The sequence below is a fragment of the Mesoplodon densirostris genome, chromosome 2 (assembly GCF_025265405.1).
Source record: "Mesoplodon densirostris isolate mMesDen1 chromosome 2, mMesDen1 primary haplotype, whole genome shotgun sequence".
In the NCBI taxonomy this organism is placed as follows: Eukaryota; Metazoa; Chordata; class Mammalia; order Artiodactyla; family Ziphiidae; genus Mesoplodon; species Mesoplodon densirostris.
In genome coordinates, this window is record NC_082662.1 from 100,237,254 (window position 1) to 100,261,660 (window position 24,407).

Here is a 24,407-nt window from a genome sequence, read left to right on the forward strand (position 1 = left end):
AAAAAAAAAAAAAAAAAAATGAGGAAAGTGAATCAGTGATAGAAAGTGACCAAGGGAGGAGCCTATTTTAGTTTGAGCAGTCCAGGAAGGCATCTCTGGAGAGATCCCATATGAGATGAACCTTGATATTAGAGAGGAACCAGCCATTCTGAGATTTGGGAAAAGTGCAGAGGTGCAGCAAGTACAAAGTCCTTGAGGTGGAATGAACATGGCATGTTAGGAAAAAGGAGATCAGGGTGACGTCAATATCATGGTAGTATGAGACAGTCTGTTGGTCTCTCCTCTTCAATCTACAAGGAGTAAAACGTTCATAACTCAACAAAGGTTCCTCTGGTCCAACACACTAGGATTCTGGAGACATCCACACATCTGCACATCTGAAGATAAGTAGACTGGGACAAATAGACGAGGTGGAATTGGGAGAACAGCAGAGGTGGTACTTGCAATCTGGACTCCATGGCCATGGCAGTACTGAGCCAACAGTTCCAGAGGACCCAGTAGTAATAGGGGAGGCAGCACACACACATTGGGCCTCCAGACTGCAGCAGGACCCCAGACACAGAGAACCAGGCATCAGCAGTGGAAAGGCCCATGACCTCAGCCCCTCCAGTTCTGGTGGTGCCTGGACTCTGGCACTCTTGCATCTGACAATCCCAGATGCATCAAAGGCACTCATGACCTCCTTCCCACACCACCCTCCCTCTGCCCTTGCTGTGGCCGAGTTGCCCACCACCCAAGCATCCCTGGACCCAGTGGAGGTGCCCACCATCTTGATGCCCTTGGCAGTGACCCTGGCAACAATGGCAACATTGGCAACAGCAAGGCACCAGAGACTCTGGCGGCAAAGCAGCAAGGGCATAAGTGACACCTCTGGCAGAGGCGGTGGAGGGTGGAGAGTCAATTTTCAAACATAGCCAGAGACGTTTCGGGGAAGAGAAACAAAAACTTGTGCTATAGCACTACCTACTAGAAAAAAAAAAAAAAAGGCCTCTAATAACCAACATGTTGAATTGTTAAAATCAAAGTGAAGAAACTTAATATAAAAAACTGAAGAAGAAGAAAAAAATCAAAGTGAAAAGAGTTTTACCTAATTTAAAAAGGTGTTTGCTACTTCAAAAGTGCCAGCGGAGGAACAACTCATTAAGCACCATGAAAAACCATGGTAACATGGTATCACAAAAAGAAAATGGCAATTCTCAGGAAACCAAACTTAAAGTCATGAAAGAGTGTGAACTAACTGATAGGGAATTGAAAATATCTGTCATGAAAGAACTCAATGAGCTACAAGAAAACTCAGAAAGACAGTTCAATGAGCTCAGGAATAAAATTAATGAACAGAAGGAATGCTTTACTGAAGAGACTGAAACTCTTAAGAAGAACAAAACAGAAATTCGGGAGCTGAAGAACTCAATAAATTAGATGAAGAAAGCATTAAAAGCATTGGAAATAGAGCAGACCATAAGGAAGAGAGAACTAGTAACTTCAAAATCTACGAATGATTCAGGTAGAAGAGAAAAGAGAACTACAATTTTTTTTAATGAATAAGTTCTATGAGAACTACTCAATTCCATTAGGAAAGGCAACATAAGCCTAATGGGTATCCCAGAAGGAGAAGAGAGGGAGAAAGGAACAGAGAGTTTATTTAAAGAAATAATAGGTTAGAACTCCCAAGCCTGGGAAAGAACTGGGTATACAAGTTCACAAAGATAAGAGAACACATAATTATCTCAGTGCAAGAAGACATTTTCCAAGACACATTATATTAAAACTGTCAAAAGTCAATGACAAAGAAAGAATTTTAGGGCTTCCCTGGTGTCGCAGTGGTTGAGAGTCTGCCTGCCGATGCAGGGGACACAGGTTCGTGCCTGGGTCTGGGAAGATCACACATGCCACGGAGCAGCTGGGCCTGTGAGCCATGGCCGCTGAGCCTGCGCGTCCGGAGCCTGTTGCTCCGCGATGGGAGAGGCCACAGCAGTGAGAGGCCCGCGTACCGCAAAAAAAAAAAAAAAAAAAAAAAAAAGAAAGAAAGAAAGAAAGAATTTTAAAGGCAGCCAGGGGGGAAAAAAAGACAGTAACCTACAAGGAACCCCCATTAGGCTATCAGTAGATTCCTTAGCAGAAACTCTACAGTCCAGGAGAAAGTGGGATGACATACTCATAATATTGAAAAATTAAAAACTGTCAGCTGAGAATACTCTACCCAGCAAATTTATACTTAATTATAACGAAGAAATAAAGGTTTTCCTAGACAAACGAAACCTGAGGGAGTTCATCACCACTAACCCTGCCTTAAAAGAAATGTTGAAAACACTTCTCACTACCTCTACTTCAACTACGTTGGTGTCTTTGCTGTTTCTTCAATAGTCCAGGCATGTTAGTGCCTCAGGGCTTTTGCACAAGCTAGAATAATCTTTCCCAAGATTTCTATTTGACTTTCTGCCTCACTTCCTGTAGGCCTTTCCTTGAAGCCACCTTCTCAGTGGGCCCCTTCCTGGCCATAAAACTCCCTTTTCCCTTCTTCCCTGTCTGTGATTCCTTTGTTTTTCCTTGGCAAAATCAATACCTGACATCCCATACATTTTATGTATTTACCAATTTTATTGTCTCCCCTGCTAGAATTAACCTCTAGGAGAACAAGGATTTCTGTTTGCTGCTATATTCCCAAAGCCTAGAGCAGTACCTGACATATTATAAGAGTTTAATAAGTACCTGTTGAATGAATAAATCAATGAGGGCAGGAAGGAAAATAATGAACAAGTTGAGTAAGCCAAGCATTGGACTTTATATAGGTTATCTCCTACATGGTGAATATTGTCCTTGTGCTACAGGTGAAGAAATTGAGATATTGTGAGGAAAATTTGCCCAAGATTATGAAGTTAATAGTTAGCAGAGCTTATTTTCAAAGTTGGGCTTTTCTGGTTCCTTCTACACCATAATGTTGCCTTGTAGAAAGCAATGTCACAATGACTTCAGGGGTGGGGGAGGCTGTTGCTTAGCAGCCACTCTGAGTTACACCCATCAAATTCCTGGTTAAAGTCCACTTGTAAGAGTGGTCACTCATGGAGATGGTATACAAGAGAGTCAGGGTTTTTAAAAGTCCCTTTGATAGAGAGTTCTGGTCCAGAGCTTCTCAGAGATCTTCAAAGTTCATGCCATCTGGGCTTCCCTGGTGGTGCAGTGGTTGAGAGTCCGCCTGCCGATGCAGGGGACACGGGTTCGTGCCCCAGTCCGGGAAGATCCCACATGCCGCAGGGCGGCTAAGCCCGTGAGTCATGGCCGCTGAGCCTGCGCGTCCAGAGCCTGTTGCTCCGCAACGGGAGAGGCCACAACAGTGAGAGGCCCACGTACCGCAAAAAAAAAAAAAAAGAATCTCTGAGTGGGATGGTGGGATGGTGGGGGTAGTAGCTGCAATAAGTTACCTTGGCTCTCTACCCACCATAGGTTTATTTCTACATCCTAAGCCTTAGGTACTTTTAGGTAGCTGAACCATACATACCCTTTTCTTAGTTTTCTACCTACTATAGGCTTGTTTCTAAACCATAGCTGATACATGAACACGAGAAGGATGATTTTGTTTCTCTACTTAGAAGGTTTTTCATGTGTGTGTGTATATATATATATATCACCCTCTAACATATTGGTCTTTTTCTTGGAAACAGGATATGACACCTTACCCAGGCATGTACCAGAGAGTCAATCCTCGAGAGCAAAAACACAAACACAATTTTGCTCCATTTAATTCTTTGCTGCCTCAATTTAGGACATACTCAAAGGACTCTTGTTATCCTGGGTATGTGTCCCTCTTTCTGGTGCACTTCAACAAATAGCAATAGGAAAGGAAGTACAAAAAGGGGTTTCATCCCAACCATGCCCTCTAAATAAGAAATCATCTATCTTTAAAGATTCAACCTCTTGCCTTCCAGGTCTCTAGAATTATAAAATTGTAGAGTATAGTGATTCATTCAATAAATATTTATAAATAGCCAGGCAGATTTGTAGGGTTCAGAGATTTTGCATTAAACCCATCACACAAGATTCCTGATTTCTTCGAGCTTATATTCTAGAGTCCAAACAATGAGAAGCAAATAAACAAGAAAATATCAATGGTAATAAGGAGAGTGACCACATTATTTGTTAGTCAGACAGTGACAATTCTCAGAATGAAGGGTGTCTTATTAACAATTATACCAAGATGGTAGCCATAAACTAGGGCTGTCATGGGTGCATCAGGAAGTCTGGTGACCTGGTGATGTGCTGAATAAAATCAAACAGGATGATGATATCATACAGAGTGGTGGACTGGAATCTACTTTGGCAAGGATTGTCAAGACAGGTCTTTTTGGGGAAATAACACTATATGAAATCACAATGACAAGACTGAGCTGGCCCTGTGAAGATCTGGGCCCAGAGCTTCTCAGAGAGGAGGAAAAGCAAGTGCAAGTGCTATAAGCTGGGAAGGAATTTGGTGAGAGGAAAAAAGAAAGAAGATCAGTTTGGCTAGAGTGCAGTGACCAAGGAGGAAACGAGAACATAGGGGGAGGGGTGTGGCTAGAATACATAGGCTTAGTAGACCAAGGGAAGCATTCTAAGTGCTTTAGGAAGGCTTTCAGAATGTGTGGAATTGTAGGGCACAGGGTCAAGGTCTTTCTTTCTTTCTTTTTTTTAAAATTTAATTAATTAATTAATTTATTTATTTATTTTAACATCTTTATTGGCGTATAATTGCTTTACAATGGTGTGTTAGTTTCTGCTCTATAACAAAGTGAATCAGCTATACATATACACACATTCCCATATCTCTTCCCTCTTGCGTCTCCCTCCCTCCCACGCTCCCTATCCCACCCCTCTAGGTGGTCACAAAGCACTGAGCTGATCTCCCTGTGTTGTGCGGCTGCTTCCCACTAGCTATCTATTTTACATTTGGTAGTGTATATATGTCCATGCCACTCTCTCACTTTGTCACAGCTTACCCTTCCCCCTCCCCATATCCTCAAGACCATTCTCTAGTAGGTCTGTGTCTTTATTACTGTCTTACCCCTAGGTTCTTCATGACCTTTTTTTTTTCTTAGATTCTATATATATGTGTTAGCATACGGTATTTGTTTTTCTCTTTCTGACTTACTTCACTCCGTATGACAGACTCTAGGTGCATCAACCTCACTACAAATAACTCAATTTTGTTTCTTTTTATGGCTGAGTAATATTCCATTGTATATATGTGCCACATCTTCTTTATCCATTCATCCGATGATGGACGCTTAAGCTGCTTCCATGTGCTGGCTATTGTAAATAGAGCTGCAATGAACATTTTGGTACATGACTCTTTTTGAATGATGGTTTTCTCAGGGTATATATCCAGTAGTGAGATTGCTGGGTCGTATGGTAGTTCTATTTTTAGTTTTTTAAGGAACCTCCATACTGTTCTCCATAGTGGCTGTATCAGTTTACATTCCCACCAACCCTTAGAATGGGAGAAAATATTTGCAAATGAAGCAACTGACAAAGGATTAATCTCCAAGATTTACAAGCAGCTCATGCAGCTCAATAACATAAAAATAAACAACCCAATCCAAAAATGGGCAGAAGACCCAAATAGACATTTCTCCAGAGAAGATATACAGATTGCCAACAAACACATGAAAGAATGCTCAACATCACTAATCATTAGAGAAATACAAATCAAAACCACAATGAGATATCATTTCACACCAGTCAGAATGACCATCATCAAAAATTCTAGAAACAATAAATGCTGGAGAGGTTGTGGAGAAAAGGGAACACTCTTGCACTGCTGGTGGGAATGTAAATTGATACAGCCACAGGGTCTTTCTTTTACTGGTGAGAAATCCAAGGATCAGAGAGTGAGTGTAACTTTCTCAAGGTTGTACTAAGGAAGTGGAGATGTTGAATCTTGATTCCCTCAGCCATTCTATGTGTTATTTCCACAGCAAAGAGTCTACACCAAAAGACAAAGTGTTATGAACAAAGGCAATTATTAAATAATCCCATTATCAAGAAATTTCACCTGGTTCTGCTTTGCTGTCCCTAGATTACTGATAACTTTAAATTAGCACTGCACTTTTATCCTCAAATTTATATCATGAGCAGTACTTATGCATCACTGTGTTAGCTGTCTTTTATCACCCACAATTTCTGGGAACTTATGGTCTCTCAGCTAAGGATACTGAAATTCCGGAAATATTTTAAAATAGAGTTGATTTTTACTTTGTCAAGACTAGATATCTTGAACGCTAAAACTTAGTTAGAAATACATTAAAAGGTAAAGGAGGGTCTTCCCTGGTGGTGCAGTGGTTGAGAGTCCGCCTGCTGATGCGGGGGACACGGGTTCGTGCCCCGGTCCGGGAAGATCCCACATGCCGGGGAGCGGCTGGGTCCGTGAGCCACGGCCGCTGAGCCTGTGTGTCTGGAGCCTGTGCTCCGCAGCGGGAGAGGCCACAACAGTGAGAGGTCCGCGTACTGCAAAAAAAAAAAAAAAAAAAAAGGTAAAGGAATCCTATGTTAATCAGTTGGCTGACTTTCCCCAAAAAGTTAGGACTCTAGATCAGAGGTAGAAATTCATACATGGCCACTAACTCATTACATATGATGTTTTGTATTTTTGTTTCTAGCCCCACCACATACAACCCAGAGATAAAGCCACCCAAAAAAGTCACCTGGCCAATGAAATTTGGATCTCCAGACTGGGCTCAGGTTCCATGTCTACAGAAAAGAACACTGAGAGCAGAGGTAATAGGATTGGACTTCTATGGAGCCCTTTACCTAATACTTCCATGTATACCAGTGATTCTTAACCAGGAGTCTGTGAATAAGCTTCAAGAAATCCTTGCTCCCCTGAAATTATTTGCACAGTTTTGTGTGTATATGCATATGGGGATCTTTTTGGAGAGTTACACAATTTCACTTGATTTTTAAATGTGCGTATGAGCAAACAAGTCACATTTTCTTATTTAGTTCTCAAATAATCTATAGTAGTCCGAGATACTTATCCCTCTATGACTGAGGAGGAAACTGAGGCTCAGATGAATTAAGTGGCTTGTAGAAGTTGCTCAACTAGAATCTAGGTCTTGTGAGTCCTAAGCCAGTGTTCTTTCCATCACACCACTTGTGTATTAGATCATCAAGGGGCTGTGGATCATTCTAGCAAGAGCATGGATTTCAGGGACAGACTGCCTGGGTTCAGATACTAGTTCCATATTTGCTTGCTTTGTGATCCTGTGCAAGTCCTCTAACTATTCTAATCCTCAGTTTGCTTATCTTGAAAATGGATATAATAATAGACTCAATCTGATAAAGTTGTAAAGATTGAGATATTGTAGAAAAGCATTTAGCACAGTACCTGTAACGTAGTAAATGATCTCAATCCATGTCAGCTATCATAATTCCAGAGGTGCCTTTTTTCCCCTAGTGGAACTTTGGATTAATTCTACAAATATTTATTAAACGCCAAACGTATTAATGTCATTGTGCCTATGGGTAACATTCAAGTATTAAACACACAATCTTCATTTTCAAGAAGTTTACCAGCTACACTTGACAATTTACCAAGTAGAAAATAATTCCTAGAATGATATATTCCAGAGTAAGATGACAAAGAGTACATGTACAAAGCAATGCTGAGAGACTCACTAAGGCTAGGTTACTATGCAGTTGGGGTTCAGTTAGGCCACAACAGCTATAACGTACAGTTCTGTTTTGCACAGCCAGGAAGACCAGAGGCAGAGGGTTCTCATTCGAATATTGACCTAGAAAATATTCTTTCACTGCAGCTGCCCACAGACAAAGACTTTAGAAAGCCACAGAACCGTGTGGCCTACCTAAGCCTGTATTACAACTGAAAAGCTGTGACTACCTTCACGTGTTCCTCCTGACCACAGACTCTCCAGGATTGAGGACAGAGCTGCTCTTGTCCTTCTGCATTGCTCTGGCCCACCTGTCTGACAGCATGGGGCACAGGGAGGGGCAAGGGGCTCATAACTACTGTATAACAGCATAAAGACAAGTTCAGAGGGCTCTCTCTCCATGTGCTGGTTTGTTGTGTATACATGTAGATGGGCCAAGGGGGTTTCTACTGAGTGTTCAGTGGGGTGGCTTCACTTTTCTGAAATACTTGTGGGTCCCTGCCCTCTAGCTCTAATTCCCAGGCACGAGTTTTATGTTTTCTACCACTAGCCCTTGTGACAGGTGACTGTTAGTCTATACATATCAAGGATTTGGATGACTTGCTTGGCCTTGTATTTGGGCTTGCTAGATGCAGAGGATACTTAAAGGCAGAGTTAATATTTAGGTTTTAGGAGCTCTTCCAAGTGTCTGAGTTCCCCAGCGTGGATTGGGGAGGTCCTGATTTGATTGCCTTTCCCAGATTTGTGTAAAACTCACAGAATCAAAATATCGCCCCTTTTCCATTACATCATGTATTTAGTCTGTCAGTCATCATCATATTGACTTCCTACCATGCATCAGGCAGAGTGGCAAACACTGGAGATACAGCAAGAATCAAAATAAACTCACTTACTGGCTTCTTGAGCCTGGACTGAAGTATGAGAAGGACTCCCCAGGGAGGCTAGTGGATTGGATCTGTTCCCCACTCCCAGTGTGAATGATGCCCTGAAGCCTTACAAGTTACTCTACGTGTGTTAAGGTCAGAACTCATGGCAGCCACATTCAATGTACTTATCTAGACACTGGCCTGGGAGACAGGCCTTTTCCTTCTAGCACAAACTGAAATAACTCAAGTATGGTTCCTTCAGAAAGGGCATTAAGTATAGTCTACCTTATCTTTTAATGGGAAGGTCCTTTTGTGCCTACTTAGCCTTCCTAGTAATTATCAGACCAATGGCAAGTCTTCATGTGTCTGGATACCAAAGAGTGAGATGCTGCTAGTGCCTCAAAAAGCTGTAGACTGCTGTACTCTTCAGGGTCAGCATATGATAAGTGTTAGCTGGTGAAAGAAGCACTAGGAGTTGAAACCTATTGGGAGTATGATGCTGAGAGGCCTAACTCCTTAGGGGCCAAGATCTTCTGAAGAAAAATGGTGAAAAACAAGTCCATCGGAAATCAGATTAGAATATTGAGAGAATGCTAAATATACCTCAGTCTAAAAACTTTTACTTCATTTAATCTGATCATTTAAAGATTTCTATTATCTTGTCAAGAAGTATTTTTATGACTTGAGATAAATCAAGATTTACATTTCTCACTGCTTTTGCCCACCTCCCTCCCTTTTCTCCTTTGGATCCACACACATGCTGCTTTTTTCAGAGGTGGTAATTTAGCATTCATTATTTTTTCTGACTTAGGGTCTTGGGCCCCTTCTTTGGAGGATATTGACAGGGATGAGAGAACATTTTTCACACTGTTTTTTGGTTCATAGTCTCAAGGCTTTTGCCAGGGAAGGCAACTCCCCTTTCTAAAATAGTAATCTGATTCGACAAAAAGTAAAAATTTTACTATAGCTTCAGTTAACCTCCAGGGTCCCTTGAAATTCTTAACTGTATATACAAATACTTAAGAAAAATACAAATGAGTACAAAAAATAAAGCATACAGTGTCATTTATTTTACATATGGATTTTGTTCAAGGGGTTTACAGTTTTTTTAGATCTTAATGGAGTAAAACCTAATTATAATTCTGCTTTAGTAACGTAGGGCTTCCAAATTGACAGATAGATTGATATAATATGTAGACTACATGGAGTATTAGAAGATTAAGTTTAACATGCAGCACAAGAGAATTTGCGACAAAGTAGAATTTTTCCAACATTTTAAATTGAAGGCCAATTACAACACTTGCAGTTCTGGTGGAACACCAGACCCTGAGCACACTGGGAGTGGAAGGTCTTGCCTCCAACACACTGGTGGAACTTGGTGGTGTCTTTAGGATTGCTACAAATGCCATCTGCTTTACCAGTGCAGAAACCTTCATCTCCTCCACTGCCCCCATCACCGTCACCTCCACAACTTCCTCCATCACCACCACCTTCTCCACCACTGCCGCTGTCTCCACTGATATTGGCACAGAAAACTTCACTTCCGGGTGTCACTGGTGGGTTGTCTCCACCGATACTGGCACAGGAAACTTCATTTCCGGGTGTCACTGGTGGTTTGTACCAGGTCTTGGTGGCTGGTGGAGTGCATTCTAAAGAACAAAAAGACCATTTCAGAGCATCATCCTAAGCTGTTTTTGAACCTAGAAGCAAAAACTATAGACCTCCTCTTATATCAGTTTTGTTCTCCAAGAACTTGAGCCCTGTGAGAGTTCTCAAGTTATGGTTGGGAAGAATGTTACAAGGGGACAGATGTCCAAAGCAAGGAGGAAGGGAGAACAAGGGCCCCTGGAGTCCTAACAGGATGTCAGCCCTAGGCTTATACTACGTTTCCACTCAGGGAGAAGTGAACCCAACCCTACCGTGATTGGACCAAGGATTTTATGTGGGGGGCTAATTAATACTTGTGTTTTCATAGAGGAGGCTTATCCATATTTCTGTCATAAGTAAAACATCTGCATTTTGTCATCTTGTTAGCAGTAGGTATTATACTTAGATTTTTTCATCTTGTTATGCTTTGTTTCGTATGCTTTATTTTTGCTTGTTTCCTTTCAACATTGCTTTTTCTCCCCTCTTTCTCCCTCTGGCAATTCAGACATTTTATATTTCATTTTACTCCATTACTAGAACCCTCTCCACCACTAGAATTTGCTGCCTCTTACTCCTTCACTCTATAATTTGAGCCCATCTTTTTATAATCATCTCTTAACATGTTTTACAATTAAAAAAATCAATTATTCTGTCAATTTCCTGAGAGTAGAGACATACAGAACTCTTATATCTTCTACTTCTCTACCTCCATCTTTAGCCTTACCCCAGGGATGCTTAAGCCTTACCCCAGGGATGCTTAACCAAGGAACATACAAAGCCATGTGAAGAGCAGGGGTTTCTCTCCTCACACTGTTGAGTCATGGACCAATCAGCAATGTGAGCCTTTGTGCCTGCTCTTCTTCAAGACCTACCTCCAACCCTCCCCACTAGCACCCAAAGACAAAATCTGTAACTAAGGCAGGTGGGAAGTGGCTAAGCTGGCCTGCTTATGTCTAAGTTAGGATATGGTGCACTGCACTGACAGGGAAGCTGTCTAGTTTAGAGAAAATGTCAGCACAGGCATCAGACTCACTTTCAAGATATCAGATTCTTCCTCCCAGACAAAATTTTCCTGAGAAGAAAGGCCCACCTCTAGGGTATAAGGTATATTCAAATCTTTGCCCACATAGCTACTGAACTTAGACTGGTGTCTTGATTGAAAAAAGTATTTCTTTTTTTTTTTTTTTTTTTTTTTTTCTTTTTGCGGTATGTGGGCCTCTCACTGTTGTGGCCTCTCCCGTTGCGGAGCACAGGCTCTGGATGCGCAGGCCCAGCGGCCATGGCTCACGGGCCCAGCCACTCCGCGGCATATGGGATCCTCCCAGACCGGGACACGAACCCGTATCCCCTGCATCGGCAGGCGGACTCTTAACCACTGCGCCACCAGGGAGGCCCGAAAAAAGTATTTCTAAAAAGCCTCTTCCAGTAAATCTGTCCCTTTTTCACATGATGCTCTGTGGCTACCTACATGCACTCTTGCCCTTCTGCAGTTGCCATTGTTGCAGCTTGACCTACATCATCTTTAGAACAATGTGGTGAACTTAGTAGTGATGCACCTGAGGACAAGCACAGGAGCGACTTCAGCTTGATTGTGAGTGAATATTTGCCCTTATTGCAGAAGGAGCCTAAGAAGTCATCCAGATCAATGGCCCAAATCACGGCCCCACCAAAATTGTTCTCCTTAAGAAAGTTAACCTGCAGACACAAAGAGCACTTGGTAGCCAGAATCAAATGGCATCTACACAACAAAGAATGGAGTACAGGGTGACAAGGGGATATTAGGGAGAAAAATGCAAGTGGGTTGAAACCCTATGAATTTTTCTTTTATGAAAGGATATGTGCTTTGTGAATTCAAGGTGTGATTGTCTAACTCAGTTCTATTTTTGTTTTCTTGCTCCAGTTAATAAACTCTTGGGTGTTAATATAAACAAAGCTAATATTTATTTAATACTAGTATACCAAGCTAAGCTACATTTTAACATTCATTACTTGCTTAATCTTCACAGGAACTACTAAGTAGATCCTATTATTATTACTCCTTCACAGATTTCTGGGAACTCACCCAGTCGTAGATGAGGACTTGAGAACCGGGTATATCTGACACCAAAGTCTAGACTGTTAACCACTGCACCATACAGCCCTTTTCTCCTCCATGTTGACCACCTTTCTCCTGACCAGGATTCTGTAAAAATGAACTGACAGAGCAGTGCGAAGGAAAGAGCCGGACGTGAGCCAATGTGGTAAGTCACTGAACAGAAGGCTGGCGGCAGGCCCAGGAGCAGAGTTCAGACAGCCCACCTGAGAGAGTCCAGGAGCTGCACAGAGAAGGCATCACTCAGGCTGGAGGGCTGGCTCGGCCAAGGCCCGGATTTGACAGACAGAAAGAGCCACCATAGGGCCCTTGCTAGGCAGCTCTTTGTCCAACACCTGCAAGTGATGGCAGTAAACAACCTTCTGTTAACCGCTGTCTTGCCCTTGTCCCCAGCCTTAGGCTTCCCCTGTGCCCTGAGCCCAGATATGATCAAAGTAGAATCATTTCTGGATTCTGGAGCTGCCAGGCTGGCTTTACTTCAAGTAAGAAGACACAGGTCCAGTGGTCACGACTGGGGCTGTCTCTGAGTACAGGGTACAAGAAGAAGAGGTCCAGACCATCAAAGCCATGTGTCCTCAGGAGGGCTATCACTGAATTGACAAACTTCTGCCGGTTGGTGAATGTGGACAGCATCGTGGTGAACCTGCAAGGAGACCAGAGGTGAGACCAGGAGTGTTTTCTGCTCAACCGCAGCCTCCCTTACAAGACCCCTTGGTTCACACCCCGTGGAGGGCACAGTGGATGTGACTGAGGAAAGGAAGGCAGGTTTTTGAAACTCTCAGAGCCTCTTAAAGCCCATCCCAGCATGGGGCTCCAATACCCAGGAATGGGGACTTCAGGCTCCAGGGAGGATTTGCAAACCACAAGTTCCCCTGCCAGATGGAAACAAGTACACAACCTGGGGTGGAGAGTGCAGGCTCAGGCCAGCTTGGCCTCTGAAAACATGGTCCGCCCCTAGCCAGGCACTATCCTTCTGAAGTTTCCTTGTGGGTAACAGTTTAGTCCTGACACCCTGTCCTGGCACTGACTTTCTCTGCTTGAACAGATTAGCAGAGGGAACATGAGCCAAGGGCCAGCATTTCCAGAAAGATCTCTGAGCTAACGTGGCACAAGAGGGCCATGCTCTGACTAGGAGTTCAGTACTCTTTGCTCTTTTGTTCTTTGGCTGTTTGATTGTTTTCTTTTTTTTTTTTTTTTCTAGTGCTTTCTCTTCCACAGTGAAAACGCTATTGGAAAACTTGTAACTTATCAGAGTTGAACTTTAAGCAATTTGGGACTAGTCCTGAGTGCAATGATTAGAAAATTAACCAGATTCAGACTTAGGCAGGCCTAGTTCCATTATCTGGTTTCCACCCATAGCTGGGCAATCTCTCACGGTCACCTGTGTGAAATATGGTAAGTTTCTTAAGCTCGCACTCTTGCTTTTCTCTGCAAATTTAGAATGTAAACAGCCACTTTGTAAGCCTCTCCCAAGTAACCATGAGATAATGCATGCAAAGCCTCTGGCCAGCGTCTGTACACAGTGAATGTTCAAGAAGTCGTGGCCCAGGGAGAGGCGAGGCCTGGGGTCAGGCAGAGCCGGTTCTCACCCAGCTCCCTGCATCCTCCCTGCATTGCTCCTGGGTTCTGGGCCAGGTGCTTCCTCACATTCCCCCACTCTCAGGCCTCCAGGTGTCCCTGTCCTACAGTTCCTTCCTCTAAGGCAGGAAGGGAGGCAACTCTCTACCCTTGGCCTCAGCCATGAAATAGGGGACAAGTTTCTTCAGAGAACACGAAGGCAGTTTGTCACCACCACACTGCCTAGTGGAGGGTAACGCAGAGTAGCCACCATGCACTGGACACAGACCATGTGCCCAGGTGCTCAGCTGAGTATCTTGTTTATATCACTTTCTTTCCTCCTATCCTTTCATGTTGATACCACTGGCTCCATTTATAAAGCGAGGAAACCCAGGCCCTGGGAGGCTTGGGGTTTACCCATGTCCCAAACAAGACTCCTCCCCTCTCTGAGGCAAAAGCCCTGCCTCTTCTGAAGCATTGAGGGGACAACTGTGAGCACCCCATTTTGCCCCTCATTTCCCCCCAGCCCCTTTCTCACCACCTCCTGGACCTGCCTTGTCTCCCCTCACTCACCATGGAGGAGAGGTCGGGGGACCCTGGAGTCCAGGGCCAGGTCAGGACTTGGGGGCGTACTAGCGTGTCTCCCCATGGCCCAGCTGGCTCCCCACTCTGTCTTCACCTCCGGCCTGCCTGCTCCTCCCCCATACACCGCCCCCACCCCAGAGAGACCTGACAGCACAGTCTCACCTCGATGTGCCGAAGTTCCACCCCCCGATGGACAGCAGTGTTTTCAACTCCCTGTTCCTGTGATGCAGGACAGAGTCTGTGAGCTGGGTTCTCATTCATTCATTTGGGAAACTGTGGCATGTAGGGGGGATGGGGGGACAGGAACAGAAAGGGGGAGACGGGTGGAGAAACCTAAGGAAGAAAAGGGCAGAGCCCAGCAGAACCCAAGAAGGGAAGAAGGAAAAGAGAGAGAACAACCAGCCCACACAAAAGTCATCACACCCAGGAACCCCCGGGCTGTCCAAAGACCCCTAAATTCCCCGCTCCCATGACAGTCCCATAAAAAGGAAAGAAAAAGCAGCCTAAAATTTCTCTACACTCACTTTCTTAGTCAAAAAATATTTACTGAGCAATTATTATTTGCCACTGACTGTTTTAGGTGCTTGAGATACAGCAGTGAACAGTGGACAAGCTCCATGCTCTCCTCTCCAGAGCTTGTAATCTAGTGACATGGATTTCCCCCACCCTTCTATAACCATGATGCAGTGACAGACCACCCCCGGGGCAGGAGAGCCCAGGAGTCCTGGGGAGGGAGTACTGAGCACCAGCTCTCTGCCGGGCACTGACCCAGCCACTGGTGAACAAAGATATCACAGACATTGGCCCTTCCCTTGGGGGGCTCATTTGCAGGTGATAGATGGTAATAGAAACATTAGCATTTGTGATGCACAGCCCTCTCTGAAGCACTTCAACAGCATTAATACATAGACTCCTCAACACGGGGCTTGAAGGGTGCGTTGGGAGATACCAGGCAGAGAAGAGAGAGGAGGCCATTCCAAGCAGGGGTCACAGCAGCCACGAAGGCAAGGAGACAAGGACAAGCTCAGAGTGCTGCTCAGTGAGGAGCTCCCAAGGCAGGGAAGCTCCGGAGCGCCCTGGACAGGAGGCTGGGACACAAGAATCAGAGGAAAGTTGATGACTCACAGGAGAAAAGGATTAACTCTCTTCCATTTGTAAAATACAACCCCGCATCCAAAGTGAACACACCTCTCCTTGAGCTTGTTGAACTCTGGGTAGAGGATTTTCTCATCGTGGGGATCCTTAGGAACAATCCGATTGCTGTTCATTGAGGAAAAGGCAAATACCAGGTGGGTGCAGAGAAAGGGGTCCAGGTCCCGGGGCAGGATGGAAGCAGGGCTGGGCCAACTAAATGCCCAGTTGGTGAAATAACACACCAGTTTGTGGGCAGCACCTGGCAGGGGAGAGCAGGTATTTGTTGGCAGAAACCAAGGTGGGGATGGAGCTCAGCTTCCACAGAGCAGCGTGGACACAGCTCAAGAAGCAAGGCCACTGTAACACCACCCCACTCACACCCCAAATCTACACTGAAGGCAGGTCCCTCCCCCACTGCTGGGGTACCCAGGGGCGGGGGGAATTATGCTTTGTGAAACCCTGGTCAGAATGGATCCTCGACTTTGGATCCTGGCACAGAGAGTAAGCCAAACAACAGGTGACTGAAAATCCTCTGCTGAACTGCATTGGGTCAGTGATCCCTGACACGGAGTCAGGGTAGGGCAGGGCTGCAGGGGCACTCGACCTGGAGCACTTCTCAGGTGGACACTCTCCCTGGCTCTGGAGAGGACCACACAGGGTCCTTACCCTTGTCATGTTTCAGCACAAGAACCAGCCCTGCAAGATACAAAGGAGGAATCACATGCAGATTCACAGGCACACCCAGAGTGACACAATCCAGCACACCCTCCAGTTCTGAGTACATCCACAAACTAACACAAATGGAGACACACACACACTTCCCTCTTTCCTCTCCTCTACACTGAGCAGATGAAGCCAGATCTACCTAAAATAATAAACACCACTTCAGTAAACACCATATGTATACACACATGCTTTGCACAGGGACAACCATGACATTTAGAAGTCCCAGCAAAAGCTCAAAGTCAGTGGATCTCAACCTTGGATGCTAATTTAAAAGTAGTGTTATCCTATTATCCAACATAGTTTTGGAAGTTTTAGCCACAGCAATCAGAGAATAAAAAGAAATAAAAGGAATCCAAATTAGAAAAGAAGAAGTAAAGCTCTCACTGTTTGCAGATGAAATGATACTATACATAGAGAATCCTAAAGATGCTACCAGAAAACTAATAGAGCTATGCAATGAATTTGGTAAAGTAGCAGGATACAAAATGAATGCACAGAAATCTCTTCATTCCTATACATTAATGATGAAAAATCTGAAAGTCAAATTAAGAAAACACTCCCATTTACCATTGCAACAAAAAGAATAAAATATCTAGGAGTAAACCTACCTAAGGAGAAAAAAGACCTGTATGCAGAAAATTATAAGACACTGATGGAAGAAATGAAAGATGATACAGATAGATGGAGAGATATACCATGTTTTTGGATTGGAAGGATCACCATTTTGAAAATGACTATACTACCCAAAGCAATCTACAGATTCAATGCAATCCCTATCAAACTACCAATGGCATTTTTCATAGAACTAGAACAAAAAATTCCACAATTTGTATGGAAACACAAAAGACCCCATATAGCCAAAGCAAACTTGAGAAAGAAAAACGGAGCTGGAGGAATCAGGCTCCCAGACTTCAGACTATACTACAAAGCTACAGTAATCAAGACAGTATGGTACTGGCCAAAAACATAAATATAGATCAATGGAGCAGGATAGAAAGCACAGAGATAAACTCACGCACATATGGTCACCTTATCTTTGATAAAGGAGGCAAGAATGTACAGTGGGGAAAAGACAGCCTCTTCAATAAGTGGCACTGGGAAAACTGGACAGCTACATGTAAAAGAATGAAACGACAACACTCCCTAACACCATACACAAAAATAAACTCAAAATGGATTAAAGACCTAAATGTAATGCCAGACACTATCAAACTCTTAGAGGAAAACATAGGCAGAATACTCTATGACAAAAATCACAGCAAGATCCTTTTTGACCCACCTCCTAGAGAAATGGAAATAAAAACAAACAAATGGGACCTAATGAAACTTAAAAGCTTTTGCACAGCAAAGGAAACCATAAACAAGATGAAAAGACAACCCTCAGAATGGGAGAAAATATTTGCAAATGAAGCAACTGACAAAAGATTAATTTCCAAAATTTACAAGGAGCTCATGCAGCTCAATAATCCAAAAAAAAAAAAACCAAGAAAAAAACCCAATCCAAAGATGGGCAGAAGACCTAAATAGACATTTCTCCAAAGAAGATATACAGATTGCCAACAAACACATGAAAGAATGCTCAACATCATTAATCATTAGAGAAATGCAAATCAAAACTATAATGTTATATCATCTCACACCGGTGAGAATGGCCATCATCAAAAAATCTACAAACAATAAATGCTGGAGGGGGTGTGGAGAAAAGGGAACCCTCTTGCACTGCTGGTGGGAATATAAATTGATACAGCCACTATGGAGAACAGTATGGAGGTTCCTTAAAAAACTAAAAATAGAACTACCATACGACCCAGCAATCCCACTACTGGGCATATACCCTGAGAAAACCATCATTCAAAGAGTCATGTACCACAATGCTCATTGCAGCACTATTTACAATAGCCAGGACATGGAAGCAACCTAAGTGTCCATGGACAGATGAATGTATAAAGAAGATGTGGCACATATATACAATGGAATATTACTCAGCCATAAAAAGAAACGAAATTGAGTTATTTGTCGTGAGGTGGATGGACCTAGAGCCTGTCATATAGAATGAAGTAAGTCAGAAAGAGGAAAACAAATACCGTTTACTAACACATATATATGGAATCTTAAAAAAAAAGATCATGAAAAACCTAGGGACAAGATGGAAATAAAGACACAGACCTACTAGAGAATGGACTTGAGGATACAGGGAGGGGGAAGGGTAAGCTGGGACAAAGTGAGAGAGCAGCATGGACATATATACACTACCAAACGTAAAATAGATAGCTAGTGGGAAGCAGCCGCATAGCAAAGGGAGATCAGCTTGGTGCCTTGTAACCACCTAGAGGGGTGGGACAGGGAGGGTGGGAGGGAGGGAGATGCAAGAGGGAAGAGATATGGGGACATATGTATATGTATAGCTGATTCACTTTGTTATAAAGCAGAAACTAACACACCATTGTAAAGCAATTATACTCCAATAAAGATGTTTAAAAAAGTAAATAAATAAAATAAAAGTCGTGTTATCTTGTGTCCTCCTCCAGGGATTCTGATTGAATAGGTCTGAGGTGGATGCCAGGCATAAAAATGTTTAATGTGCAGCCAGAGCTCCACCACTGCTCTGATCTCTCCTCCCTGGGCCACTCTGGCCCTTCACTGTGTCCTGTCCTACCTCTACCTAATCCAGGCCCCTGAGTCCCAGGATGCTTCTTAGGCACCAGAGAGACAACAAGCTTATGAAGCCTGGCACCCCTGGACTGAGAGACATTGCAGGGCTGGAACCCACCACACTCACCAAGCCATAGGAACAGCTTCCCCATCTCCATGTTCTGAGAGCTGTAAGCCTAGACATGGAACCCCTTTATCTGCGCTTCCCCAAGTATGACCCTGGGACAACACTGGGATAGCCCAGCTAAAGACATACAAAACCAGGGACAATGATTAATGGGAAGCTGCCCCAGAGTCACAGTGACCCCAGAATCTCCTGTCCTCCCACCCAGCAGAGCTATAGCTCTCAGATCCAACAAAGCAACAACTCCCTCTCACACTGGCACAGAGTGGGTGTCCACCATGAGCCCTGGTGAGGGCAGGGTGGTACTCAGCCCCTCTTTCTGGAATTCAGCCCCACGTGGACTGAGTATGAGGAAGAAACACTGAAGGGCAGCAGTAATTCTATTGTTTTAAGATCAGTGGTTTTAGAGAGCTGTGTAATGTAAAGTTAAAAAGCACCAGACATGGACTCAGGCAGGCCAAAGTCTGAATCCTAGTGTCAAAAATTAGAAGTTTTAGGGCTTCCCTAGTGACACAGTGGTTGAGAATCTGCCTGCCAATGCAGGGGGCACGGGTTCGAGCCCTGGTCCGGGAAGATCCCACATGCCGCAGAGCAACTAAGCCCGTGCACCACAACTACTGAGCCTGCATGCCACAGCTACTGAAGCCCACGCACCTAGAGCCCATGCTCTGCAACAAGAGAAGCCACTGCAATGAGAAGCCTGCACACTGCAACAAAGCAGCCCCTGCTCGCCACAGCTAGAGAAAGCCCGTGCGCAGCAACAAAGACCCATTGCAGCCAAAAATAAAAATTAATTAAATAAATAAATTTATTTAAAAAATAAAGTAGAAGTTTTATCATCTTGGACAGTTACTTAGCTCTTTGAGCTTCAGCTTCCACACTTGTAAAACGGAGATAACACTTGAACTTACCTCATAGGGTTTTATACATATTAAAGAGAATGTGTCACTTTGTCCCAGCATTGACATATACACACTACCAAATGTAAAATAGATAGCTAGTGGGAAGCAGCAGCATCACAAGGGTAGATCAGCTCGGTTCTTTGTGACCACCTAGAGGGGTGGGATAGGGAGGGTGGGAGGGAGACGCAAGAGGGAGGGGATATGGGGTTATATGCATACATATAGCTGATTCACTTTGTTATACAGCAGAAACTAACACAACATTGTAAAGCAATAATACTCCAATAAAGATGTTAAAAAAGGGCTTCCCTGGTGGCGCAGTGGTTGAGAGTCCGCCTGCCGATGCAGGGGACACGGGTTCGTGCCCCGATCCCGGAAGGTCCCACATGCCGCGGAGCGGCTGGGCCCGCGAGCCATGGCCGCGGAGCCTGTGTGTCCGGAGCCTGTGCTCCGCAACGGGAGAGGCCACAGCAGTGAGAGGCCCGCGTACAGCAAAAAAAAAAAAAAAAAAAAAAAAAAAAAGATGTTAAAAAAATTAAAAAAGAGATAATGTGTGAAAAACTGTTAGTTCAGTGCTTTGCATATAGTAAGGGCACAGTCAATGGTAGCAGGTATTAGTGATACCATAAGAGTTTCCCCGAGAGCAGGGTTCTCAAACTCAAATGCTGACAGGCAGGTAATGTAAATCAATGTAGTGGACACAAAAGAATAGTTCACTTTCCACTTAATTGGAAGAATAACAGTTCAGGCTCAGTGATGCACTTTAGCTAACATGAGGAGGCAGCAGAGACTGGTATGAACAGGGACAGCACTCTGAGTAGCCACTAATTTCTGCATTGTAGTGAAGTAGAACCAATCTTTTGGAGGATTCTTCAATTTCTCAAGAGAAAACAAAAATCTGAATTTTTGTTTGAGTCAACAATGTTTGAGCCAGTATAAGAGCCAATGGGGACACTGTCATGAGAAGGGTCATGAACCTAAGGAATATAATGAATCCAATTCTGGACACCTGGATTTTTAAAATATACAACAATAATACAGCAATAATATGAAGGGTACAACAATTTATGAAGGATAAATAACATAAGTCTATACTCCAATGATCCATCAGCTTTTTTTTCTGCTACAGAGGCTCTCAGACCATGAGAAGGTCCCATATTTCAGGGTCTGAACCTCAACCATGGGGGACCAGAAACTGGATGTTCTCACTGTATCCACTATGCCCATCCTCTTGGAGACTCACACAGCTGACCCAATCCACACGCCATTGAGGTGCTAACCAGATATCAATATAATAAATGACACTGGAAAATAACAATGGCTATTGGTTGAATTCACTTCATTTCCAATATGCAGAAACTAGGAAAGTTTAATTTGTATCAGCAGGTTGCTTGCATATCGTGGAATAAAAACAATAAGTATAAACAATGGTATAGAATGTTTAGGACAAGGATATTTCACTGAAACTTGGGAAAGCCTGAGGGAATACCCCACCCAACAGAGGCTGTGTCTCCATTCGTTCAGCCCTCTTTGCCTTCCTTTATGTATTCAATGAATATTCATTGAGCATGGGCCAGACCCTGATAGCCACCCTATGTTTGTGGTGATGAAGACACAGTTTCTGCTCAAGGAGCTTCTAGTCTAGTGAGCACATGGATCACATCCTCCAGAGCTACTGTGTGTCTCTCTCTTGTATCTCTTGAATGAGTGCAGTGGAAATCACATGAGTTTTGTTTCTAAACAGGATTGAGATCCAGTTCCTGCTCTGTACTATCATTACGTCCCACCTGCATGTTCAATGCCACCCTCCATACCTTGGGCTAATATTAACCTGAATCAGGAGATAACTAAGTCCCTGAATGCAATGCTAGATCAGATTTGGCAACATCTCACACCATTGGTAGATTACCCCTGGTATGGTTTCTAACTCTAATGACCAAGCTCTTATTTGTTTCCCAGTTCTTAGCCCTTGTGCTCTAATTCTTGTTTCTGGGTCTCCACTTTGATTTCTCCTGGGTTATGACTGTAGGCACCACAGTTGGTTCCTAGGGCCTGGGTCCTGACTCATTCTTGCCAGGCTCCTGGGGCCTTACTGCCTGTTTTTTAAGACCACCCTGATGTGAATGCCTGCTTCTCTCTGCTTCTAAGCCCCCCTTCACACCACCTCCTGCTCCCCAGATACCACATCACTGAGATTTCCCACAAGGTTTGTGCCCTTCCACCCAGACTCCTGCCAGGGGCACTAGCTGTTCATGCTGTAACCATCACAGGGTCAAATCTGCCTGCCAACTGACCTCCTTCATCTGTACCTGGCTCAGTGTTCTGGGCTCCTAATCTGCTGCAGTGGGCAAGGCTGGATCCCAGACCTCCCTCTTCCATACATTCAAAAGTGACTAATGATGCTGAGAAGAATGGCAAGATATAACATCGGATGCCCAGGAGTGACCTCTGCTTCATTCAGGGATGACTGTGCCAAAGAATTGGCAACTAAGCCTCTGTGTGTAGGAGATGATGAATAGTGAAATGCTGAGTGAGGGTCAGGTTGAAAATCACTGTGCCATGTTGCACTGTTCACTCCCAATCCTCCTCCTTGGGTTCCTGCTGTCAAAAGTACAACCGTTGCTTTGTATTTTCACACACCCACCCAGATACTTGGAAAACACTCCTTCCTAATGCTCAGCCTGTTCTCACGAAATGAGAAAAGGCACGTACAATATCTTTAGTTGGCTTGCTGAAGAAATCCCCACTGCAGCACAACCTCTTCCACATTCTACAACACTCAACTAGATGAAGGCAAGATCACAGACGTGAAGGGCTGTGGGTTTAACAAAGCATTTGACCAAATTTTTCATGATTCTCATGTGGAAGAATTGGAGAAGTATGACTCGAACAAAAGCAATTGGTTGAATAACATAAGAACACAAGAATAACATAATAACATAAGAAAGAGTGTTGACTCCAGATCAGTGTAAACTTGAAATAGCTTTACCACATCTCTAAAATGAAGGAGATAGACTAGAGCATTGTTTCCCAATATTTAATATAAAAGATGATTTTTGGTTGTACATTAGGATTTTTAAATTTTAATATTTATGTGTTTAATGTGTTAGAAAATGTAATTATCCAAAAACCCCATGATTTCTTAGATATTATTTAAGTGTAAAACTTGAGGCAATTCAAAAAAGAATATTTTAATAACGTAGTGAAAGTAACACTATTCATTCAATCTCCTTAGAAGACATTTTGAGAACACCACAATCCTAAATGCATCTTGTAACCCAGCAACTTCACTTTTAGAAATTTACCATGCAGACGTATCTGCCCAAGTACACAAAGAAAGTATGTTCACTGCAGGTTTATTTGTAACAACAACAAAAAAAGAGAATTCCCAACTAACTAAATGACCATTACTTGGAGACACATAAATATGTTATTGCACATCCATGCAATGACCTCTTTCTTTACCTTTTAAGCCAGTGGTTTTCTACTGGGCAATAAATCACCCCCATGGGACACTTGACAATGTCTGGAGACATTTTTGCTTGTCACGATGGGGACAGGGGTGCTACTAGTACCTAGTGGGTAGAAGACAGGGATGGTGCTAAACACCCTACAAGGCACAAGACAGCCTCCAAGAGCAAAGAATTATCCATTATTGATAATTAATAATCCCAAGGGTGAAAAAAAACCCAGTTAAAGCAGAGTTGCTTTCATTATTGTTCTTGTTCTTTTAATGCCATCACAAACCTGAGATCACGTATATACTCACCCCTTATTACCCTAGATTTAAAATTAAACAACTGTTTCAACTATTGCAAAGTGAGCTCTTTTAGTGAGGATAAGTGATTGATTTATCTTTGTAGCCCCAGAACCAAAAATTAAATAGTCTGCCTTTGGAATGAATGAGCTAAGGAAAAGCACAGCCAAGAAGCACACTCTGGCTTAGAAAGAGGCAACTGGCATTGGGTCCAGTTATAGAAGCAGGGATTGTAACAGCTATATTTTATATTACTTGTTTTTATCTTCCCATTTCCCTCCTGTTACTTTATATGAGGGCACTGTTGATGGCTAATTGTTTAGGTTTAAAGTGAAAGTATGAACAAATGAACATCATCTCATGATGATAAATAGCTGATGGAACTTTGGGTATCTCTTGTGTTGAGGTCATGACATTTGACCTGCATTTCGGACAAGAGAGGACAGTAGGAGGCAAACAGGCTGGACCACAACAGATATTTTCCAATTATCCCTCTACCTCCCTATCTTTCTCCACCTTGCTCTCTGCCCCTGCAAGTTAGTCTGTTTGGACTACATCCAATAGCTCAGTGGGCTCTGCCTGACAGAAGAGTAGATGGAGGAAGGAGAGTGAGGTCAGCGAGTTTATTCCCCTAGGGATCACTCACTGTGAAGTCACATCAAGATGACCGTAACCCTCCTTCAAGGTTCACTGTTCCTCTCAAGGAAGAGTGCTCGACCTGACTA

At 43.5% G+C, this 24,407-nt stretch overlaps 1 protein-coding gene across 1 annotated transcript; it reads left to right on the forward strand.

Moving 5' to 3' along the window:
- Positions 1 to 674: 674 nt before the first annotated feature.
- On the forward strand, positions 675 to 7,856 carry CIMAP3 (ciliary microtubule associated protein 3). Its single transcript, XM_060119916.1, has 4 exons — positions 675 to 812; positions 3,660 to 3,790; positions 6,630 to 6,747; positions 7,788 to 7,856. Exons 1-4 carry the CDS (start codon positions 675 to 677, stop codon positions 7,854 to 7,856), a joined length of 456 nt encoding a protein of 151 aa, XP_059975899.1.
- The last annotated feature ends 16,551 nt before the right edge of the window (positions 7,857 to 24,407 follow it).